This window comes from Pygoscelis adeliae, unplaced genomic scaffold, assembly GCF_000699105.1.
Source record: "Pygoscelis adeliae isolate BGI_AS28 unplaced genomic scaffold, ASM69910v1 Scaffold71, whole genome shotgun sequence".
NCBI classification, from domain to species: Eukaryota; Metazoa; Chordata; class Aves; order Sphenisciformes; family Spheniscidae; genus Pygoscelis; species Pygoscelis adeliae.
The window spans coordinates 5,111,340-5,120,519 of record NW_008824356.1 but is presented as its reverse complement, the minus strand read 5'-3'; the positions used below and the strand labels follow the sequence as shown (position 1 = coordinate 5,120,519).

Here is a 9,180-nt window from a genome sequence, read left to right as displayed (position 1 = left end):
GGAGGAATTGGTGGGAATTATAGCTACTGAAGATGTGCATGGTGATATGCTTATCTCTAAGGGATGCTTGAAGATCATGATTGCAGTCCATGTGGAGTGTTTGGAATTCAGTGCTGTGGTAAAGACTACTGATGTAGTAGCCTAAATTTGCACCCTGTAATTGTTCCCATCCCTCCCTGCCTTTCCCAGTGTGAGCGGTATGGGAATGGTAGCAGCTTCACTTAAAAAAATAATGGAAGCTGCCAAAAAACCCGAGATGAAAAGAGATTGGGAGTACAAGCTTCTAGCTGTAAACACTGGGATGGTTCCACCTTCCTACAAAAGTACCAGAGGATGTGAAAAAGCAAAAGATTAGCATAGTGCAAGAAGCAAATGAGCTTCTGCATTGTAAACCTACCTCATTGCCTATGCAGGTATTTCTAAAAATAAAATCTCTGTGGGGAGAGCAGAAATCTTTCTGCTTTAAGGGAAAGGACTGGTGGGAGGTAGTAGCACGGGACATGTCTTAACTGATAAGAAGAAACTATGTAATACTTGCCTCTATGTGTCACCCTGGTCAAACAAAAAAAATTCTGACTATTAATAGGGGCAATTGACTGATCTTCTTGCAACTTGTTATATGCTTATTTGATTTGCTTGGCTGACCTGGCTTTACCTTCCTGTTTCCTAACAGGTCATGAGGTGGTTTTGGACCGTGGTCTCCAGTTTCACACAGGAAGAGCTGGCCAGGCTCTTGCAGTTCACAACTGGTTCCTCCCAGCTGCCCCCAGGAGGGTTTGCTGCACTCTGTCCATCTTTCCAGATCATTGCGGCTCCAACTCACAGTACTTTGCCGACAGCCCACACTTGGCAAGTATCCTGGGGCGGTAGGACTTTCTGCATTGTGGTTTTGGGAATGACACCAGCTAGTTGTGGTGGGCAAGCAGTGTATAACATGTAATGTGTGTGACGCTCGTGTCAACCCATCTAAAAGCAGCTGGTGGGGATGGTCCCCTCTCAGATCTAGTCTGAATGGAATTTTTCTTTTGTTTTACAGTTTTAACCAGCTGTGCCTCCCTACTTATGACTCCTATGAAGAAATGCACAAGATGCTGAAGCTAGCTATCAGCGAGGGTTGTGAGGGCTTTGGCATGCTATGATTTCCCCTTTCCAGGAGACCACTTAGCCTCCTGGCTCTTTGTGGCAAGACCCAGGTTCAATCCTCTGCTTGTTCTCCTTTCCTTCACACGGGCAATGGAGGCAGAGCAAAGACTCCACGTAAAGGAATTTGTCATCCAGAAGATGTCACGTGGCCTTTCCGTATCCCAAATATGTCATCAAGAGCTCATCTTTTCCCTTTCCCTTATTCTCCCTTTGGTTCAATGTGAAACAGCAAAAGGACTGTGGTGCATTCATCAAGGAGATATTGCACTTGATTTCCCTGCACCCTGTACACCTATCCTTCTGTGAGAAGATGAAGTTCATAAGCAGAAGTTAGTGAGGTGCAGGAGATCTGCTGAGCTGCCGTTATTGTAGCTCTCTGGGAGGAAGAGGGAAGACCAGCATGGAGCTCTGCTGGAAACCTGGCTCACAGGAAGCCTTAGTAACTTTCCATGTCTTGGCTCAATTCCCCCAGTGATGCTCCCTGATAGCTAACTTAACTCTATGACTCATGAAGAGTATAGGGTTGTCCATCCTTTCAGCACCTGACCCAGAAGGGTTTCTGATTCTCTTCTCCGTCTTGCTCTGGATGCTGCTGTCACCTGTGCCACAGAGAAAAATGGGCAGTATCCACTGGGGGGAGTAACCCAATGGGGGGAACAGTCTCATCGGAGCACAAGTGCTGGCCCTGACAGTGATCCTGTACTACCTCCGCCAGGGTCCAGCAGCAGAAGCATGTACTTCTCCAGCAGTGGCTGGTAATGAGCCTCTACAAATGAACTGGAAGAGGAGTTTCTCCTCCATTGAATGTTTCTGACAGTTGATGTTGCACAGGAAGCTGTCCCATGCCCTTGCCTTCTTTCCCCTTCTTCGGGAGAGAGCATGGGCATGAGTGTGATCCCTCAATGCTGAGCACCAATGCCTATCCCACATTCACCTTCAGGGTATGTACGTTACGTAATAACAGTGACAGGTCAGGAAGCAGCTACAGTGTGCACTGGGCTTGCGTTTGTTGTTGGGGTGGTGGTACTGGGCAGAATGTGGTACCTCCACCCCGGCATCCCACAGGGTCTTGGCTTCTACCTCTATCATGCAGCAGCCTGAGGCTTCTCTTTCTCTACTGCATTTCAGGCAGAGTTTCCAGAGGGGTGCTGGTGCCTGGAGAGCAGCTGGCTTTCTGTCCTCCCAATCTTCCTACCTTCTTTCTTCAGCTTTCCTTTCCTCCTGTTCCATTCAGCGCTGCTGGCTTTCCAGCACAAAACGTTAACTAGAACTTCGCTCAAGTGATCACTCAACAGCCTGCACTCACCATTGTCTGGCTTGTGGGGAGAGGAGTGGGCAGACCAGCATGAGAAGTAAGCTTATGATTGGGTTGTGTTGTTGCTGGCAGTCCATTCAGCCCTTCCCAGGGAAATAAAGGGAAGGGGAATCTGGGAATCTTGATAAGTTCTTCAGTGAAGCAAAATTCAAGATCTTGCAGTTCTCAACAGTCCCTTAGACAGTTCAGGTCAAGAGTCAAAGGCATGCAGGAGTCAAAGTGTGAGAAACCTGTAGTGCTACTGCCTGCAATGTAAGCTTTCACTGGATTATGGAATTGCTGGATTTCTTCCAGAATGGAGTCTCAGACTGGCATCCCTGAACTAATTTTAGAACACCGTATTAGATAAAAAGTCACATCATCCTTTTCAGTCCCCTTCTGCTGTCCTCAAGCTGGTCCAGGCAGACTTCTGCACAGTATGGATATTTTAAGATAACTGTGTGTGCTTTTCCAGTATAGCTTAGTTGAACTGACTGGGAATTTGGGGGCAACATTCTACATCTAGAAAATGTTTTTAAGGCAGCATCTTAGCCATTCTTGGGCTGAGTGTGTTACTTCTGTACAGAAAAAAATAAGCCATTTTGGTGCCAAAAAGCAGCCAGCTGAGCATTGGGACTACTCAGGGGGATTTCTTTGCCTTGTGAATTCATTCCCTCATTGGCACTGAGGTGCTGGGAGGCTGCCAGCTTGAGAGTTGCCACTGTTGCGCTCTGACAGATCACTTTAGTAGTGGCTGTTCTCCCTTTTTTAGTGAAGGCTCCATTCTGTAAGGTCCTGAACTCCTTTGGGTGGAGAGTATGGTACCATTTTACACTGCAGATGGCTTCCATGGTCAGCAGAGTTACAGCTCCTGTGTTCTCCATGCCACCACTTCACTGTTTTCTCCAGGGACTGAGAGGAGGTGGCAGTGCTCGGCTTAACTCCTGTTTGTTGGGAGACGCAGCTTGGTGCTGTTCCCACATTGCAGCCTTGTGTCGCACTCTTACCCGGTGAGGATGTTTCCAGCCTTGTAGCTATGGGCCAACTCTGCCAGTGACATCTTCCTCAGGAATCTTCTCCCTTCTTCTCTTGAGCTGGACTTTTTTATTCTGAGTACGAAGTAGTTGGACATTGGGCTATCTTCCTCTGCTGGAAAGAGCTCCTAAATGCTTCTCATTGCATTGCAGCCAGCACCCCACGCTTCCCAGCAGCTCTGCAGATGCCAAGGACTTTCTTAACACAAGCGCAGTCAGCCCCTAGCGGGTCCTATGTTTCTGAGATCCATCACAAACGAGTTTCTAAACTTGTCTCAGCTTTATACCCTTTTCCAGTGCAGTCACTTTTTATGCTGCCCTTAACACTGGCAATGGGGATGTGCTTTGGTCACCTATACTGTATGTTACTTCTGGCAGAGGCTTGTTACTTTTATTTTTACCCTTTATTTATTCCCACTTAATAGAGGCCCTTCTGTAGAAATCTTTAGGATCCTGGTGTCCTCTCAGACAGGTTCCGTGTTTCCTGAAGCTGCTTTGAGGTGCAGAGGGCCTGGCTTCAGCCTGCACCTGCAGGCAGTGTTGCATGTTTTTAGAAACCAGGAACTGTGGATGATACAGGTCAAATCCTAGTTCTCTCTGGTGAATTTCTGGCAGCGTTCAGCCAAAATTTGGAAGCCTGTGGTTGTAGTAGCTGATTTTGTAAATAGTTTGTATAATAAATAAAATATTTTAAAAATGCTGCCTTCTCAGCTCAGCGTTCTTTCGGGGCTGTACAGAGGGAATCAAACTGGTTAGTGCTGTCCGTGGGTGAGGGGCTTCTCCAGGTCTTCGGGTGTCTTGCTGAGATCTGCTGCAGGGGGGAGAGGATGGTTCTCCACCTGCAGCCTTTCAGGATGCCTGACTGAACCCAGGACTTCCCAGTTTCTGGGAAGAGGCAGGACTCTGGGCTGGGGCTCACAGGCTGCTATGAGGTCTCTCTGCAGTAGGCTGGAAAATGGGCTGAAGCAGCTGGTAATGCCAGAAAGTATTTTAAGGACTCTTTTATGTAAATTAATAATGCGGTTGGTGCAATTACTTTTTCATCTCACTGTGTATTACCTGACTTCTTGAGATGCAGGCATTTGTACTGCTTGTGCTTCGCTGTACTGTCAAGAAGGTTAGATGGAGCCAGGAGAAAAGGGTGTGTTTGAGTCCTTTGCACCTTTTTAAATTGTATAAAATGTTTTCAGATTGCAGGGTGCGAACAATGTACCTGCAAGTGTCCACTAATGAACAGCGGAGTAATTAGCAAGTTGACAGCTTGTTGCCTTCAGGGGCAGTATCCAATTTCTGTGATTCTTTGAGCTTGAGCTGTTCCCAGCTCTGACAAAAAGCATTCAATTTATCACTTGTTTTCCTTGGACTTTTTTTTTTTTTTTAGCTTAAGGATTAAAATCATAACTTTAAAACTTGAGAAGATTCTGCAACATGATTCTGTGTCCATTAGCATTGCTGCCTGTAAAACAATGAAAACACTGTTTCCGGGGCTGTACAAAGATTTAGCCCATCTTGAGCCAGCATAGCATTGGCTGGCTGCATGTGTTCCACCATATAACTAGGCAGATGTTCTCACGTATTACGAAACCAGCATCTAGCCTTGATTCTGGCTTTCAAGCCATGAGCGCTAGCTACAGAAGAAAGTGAGCAGTGTATGTGAGTCTCAGGAATTGCCTCTGTGGCATTGTGCTGGGTCATGGTATTATTTAGAAGGTCCTTGTGGGAACAAAGTTGTCTTATGCTGGACTCAGAAGACAGAGGTTAGATAAGGCGGTGGTGAGCATTATGAAGAATCCAGAAACTGAAGTTCCAGTGTCCCCTGGAAATTGCAGAGGTTGTGAGTCTAGACCTGCTGGAGTTGGGGTCAGGGCACTAAAAGGTGGGTGACTTTCTCTGCAAACCTGGCATGAGCAAAATGATACACAGCAAACCATGTGGGCATGTCTTTACATGCCATGACCAGTATTACTCATGGGAAGGGGGCCAAGTTGAAGCTGGAGTTTTCAGAAACACTATCTTGTTTGGGTGTGAAGGAGAGAGCTCAGCTTGCTAGATTACTTTAGCATGAAGTAGGTTCTAAAGTTTCTGCCTCTCTTTGCAGGATGCATGATATCATCTGACTGCCCACATTGTCCATCCTGATCACCAGTTTCTTGTGATGTCTTGGAGAGGGAGTGGTGACAGTGACCTGTTGCTGACTCCACAGCCTTCATTTATCCTGGCACCTGGCATGGACTTGGGGCTGGGAGAGAAATCAGGCCCACGCACTCCATGCTGGAATCCTACATGCCCCAACTTGTGTCTCCAGCAATAGCAAGGAGTTGCCTGATGTCTTAGGATCCTTGATTCCATACACGGCCACTTGACCTGAGATGTGTCAAGATGTGCTGCTTGGGAAACTGGATTTTTGTGCATTCAGTTTCTCTGCTCAGCTTTCTGTTTGCCTCAACTGTAGAACTACGGAGAAGGAATTTCTTCAGACACCTGAATGAGAAAATGGAGAAATGATGCTTGATTTGGATAAGATTTCTTTTTGCTTTCGTAGTGTTATGGCTGAGCTGGTCAGTTGGACCAGGCTGTAACTCCTGGTTCCCATAGTGAATTACTATGTTTTGTATGGTTTTGGCTGTTCTGCTACCATCTTGTGTCTGACTGACCTGGCACATGACAGCAGAAAGAGTTTGAACGTGTGATTATGGGAACTATAAAAGGAAAACATGGGGAACAGCAAAATCCACCAGAACATCAGCCTGTCTTGGCTTCAGCCGTACGATGCAGAATCTGAGATTTTAGAATCTTCCTCTTAAACTCTTCTCTTGTTTGTTTGTTTGTTTGTTTGTTTGTTTCTTCATTGAATGCATGAGAAACCCTAATCTCTGCTCTCCAGAGCATGAAACTTGATTGTAGGAGGGAGGTGTTACTGCATGAATGTGTTCATTTTTAGACAGAATTTGCTATAACTTTTTTTGCAGTAAAACAAAACAGCTGTAGCTGAAGTTCACCCAAAATTCCCAATCAGTCTTTTCCAGCTACCCTTCTGCAGGGATGGCGTGCTACAAAGTATGTTGAGGCGTGGGCAATTGCACATGAGGTTGGAAGTGGGGAGTGAGGCCGAAAGCCAAGCCTCTCAGCCTTGGTATAAAGCTGCAATGAATATAGACGAAGGAAGCGGAGTTCTTGCACCATATGAGGGATGGAGAAACTGGAATTGGCCTAAGACTGCTCCAGAGTTTTCTCTGAGGCACGTGAAGGCCAGACTGAGTTTGGGTGGTTTTTGGGGGAGTGACTCTGCAGTGGCCAAAACCAAATTCTTCTCTCCCTCTTGAGGCAATTCTCCGATAAGCTTGCAAGAAGTGTGTTGGCCCGCACCCACCCCTTAATTTAGGGATTTATGCTAACATAATTCTGATGGCCTGTAAACTGATGCAATTTTCTGAGTAATCGCAGAAATCTCATCTCTTACCAGAAGGAATGGCTGTTTGGGGCTATCTTGTGCTTCAGTAGCTGAGTGTGAGGTTGCCTCGAGATGAGATAATGCCGCTAATGGCAGTGGGTGAAGAAACGCAAGGAAATACAATTCTCTGCAGTCCTCTTGGAGGATGATGGAACCTCATCCTCAGATTTGTCTGGGGAAGTGATCTGCTGTTTAGCTCAGATTTGCAGAGGCCTCTATTGCTGGTCTGGAACAGACTTGGACTCCTACTCAGGGACAACTGGCAGCCCCTTCTCCCTTGTCTATGACTAGAGCAGTCAGCAGCCTTCCCTCTCCTAGGCCCTTTTGTATTGGGAACAACACGCAATACACTGGTAGCAATTGTAGTCACTGTTGAAACTAAAAATTATAGTACAAAAATGTCGCCTTGGGGTCTTCTAATAAGACACTGAACTGATGTCTTTCTGCTGCATGTCCTCACCCATTGAGAGCAGCTCACTGGGCTGCTATCTCTTATGCTGATCACTGTTGTCTTGTTTCCTTCTGCTCCCTCTGTCCCTGTTCATCTCCTGTCCTTTCTCTCCCATCTCGTTCCCCATCCCAAAGAGCAGACAGTCTGGATGTTGTATAGCTCCTTGCGTAATGGGGCCCTGTTTCAAGATGGGGGCTCCTAGTGCTACACCAGTATTGCTATTAAAAATCGAGGGCCTAGTTGTAGATAGCCCTAAGGCTGTCAAGTTGGAGGGGCTGGGAAGATGCTGGCTGTACTGGTAATGAATCTTTTCCTTTATAGAAGACTTTCATAACTTCTGCTCTGGTGCCCAGATCTGCCGCGCTCCCTGACTCGGCTCTGTGCTCTGAAGTCTGCTGCCCGACAGTTCTCCAAGCAGAGCCGTGCTGCCCCGGGCTCAGGGGTGCTCAAGGTGATGCAGGGCTCGGGGATGCTCAAGCTGCCTCAGTGCAGGAACAGGTAGCAATGTGGCAGCCCTATTCTGCCGACAGAAGGTAACTGTGGCTGGTTGGCCACCAGAGGGGGACCGATAGTCAACTTGAGCTGGTCAGGTTTAGGAGTGGCCAACTTCAGCTATCTTAAAACCCTGCAGGTTGGGTTACTGTTGTCTGGGGTTTTTTTTTTGTTCAGCAGACCTCCTAGTTGGCTGGCAGATTCTCTTGCTGTGCTTCTAACCCCCAAACTGGAGCATATGAGAAGTGAGCATCTAGGAAGCATCCCCTGGTTTGGCACAAGTCCCTGTTGCACCGCTTCCCCTTGCCCTTTTGTTTTCCAACAGGCAACACATTTAAAATGCATGAAAGGAGGTTGGATTTACATATGTATGATTAACCTGTGGCACTCTGTCTCAAGAGACTTGGGACAAATAGCTTAGTAAGAATAATGTGCTTAATATGAACAAACAACAGCAGTAACACTAACCAGATTAGATGTATTCCCTCAGGCTTTGAGACACAGATAGTCCCTGGTTTGCGAGCGGAGAGGGAGTTTTAACGCATGGACCAGGAAAGCGGAGTTGAGCTTATGCACAGAGAGCTGACATTCTTTTTAGGGCTCATTATAACTAAATGGACTGTTTTTATTAACTGCAGGCACCACTAGCCAGGGAGCCTGGGGGAGTGGAAGTTGACATGAGCTTGGATGAGTTGCAGTAGGTGACTGGAGCAGTGCAGCAGCTCCAGGGACAGGACGGAAAAAGGACCCTGTTACCACCCTCAAGGGGCAACTGTCCTGAAGTGGTCCCTGCACAGGCAGTGCCTGCCTTAGATATTCTCTGCATCGGGTTGTTTTTGAGTAGAGCTGGCTTGGCCCAGCTGACCTGGCACTTTGCAGTTAGTGGTGTCAGTGGCCTGTTGGAAGTGGCTTTGGAAGGCGCTCTGGGAATGCCTTTCTAGGAGTTGGCTCTGCTGTGCCTCAGCCCCTCCGGTTCCTCCTCCTGAGCAGGGCTGAGCTGCAGTTTAAGTGCAAAGTGGCAGAGTTTCAGCGGAGCTGCATACCAAACATTAGTGATGTGTAATGCACTTGGTGCTGCCATGCCGGCTCAGGCCTGAGGCTCTGACCTTGACGGATCTGCTCCCAGGCAGTGTCAGGAGCACAGGGAGAGGCACCAGGTCAAACAGCAACAGCAGAGGGAGGAAAGTAAAGAGTCATGGGACTGGTGGTGTGGGACCCAAGAGGCGTCTTTGCATTCTAGTCTGGAAATGCTTATGGATCAGAAGGCATCTCTCTGGCTGCATTTCTCAGCAGGATCCCTGCTCCTCAAGTGCTC

At 47.4% G+C, this 9,180-nt stretch overlaps 1 protein-coding gene across 6 annotated transcripts in view; it reads left to right on the top strand.

The window, feature by feature from the left end:
- The window catches only part of AREL1 (apoptosis resistant E3 ubiquitin protein ligase 1), a 22,178-nt gene extending 15,889 nt beyond the window's left edge, over nucleotides 1–6,289 (top strand). For 3 of the 6 annotated variants that reach the window (XM_009319387.1, XM_009319389.1, XM_009319388.1), the window contains 2 exons: nucleotides 674–849; nucleotides 1,037–4,171. In XM_009319387.1, the coding sequence (XP_009317662.1) occupies nucleotides 674–849; nucleotides 1,037–1,139 (279 nt within the window). In that variant the 3' untranslated portion in view covers nucleotides 1,140–4,171. Of the gene's footprint in view, nucleotides 1–673; nucleotides 850–1,036; nucleotides 4,172–5,569 lie in introns of those variants that run through there. The other 3 variants (XR_663400.1, XR_663398.1, XR_663399.1) reach the window with 3 other exon arrangements.
- Nucleotides 6,290–9,180: the final 2,891 nt, after the last annotated feature.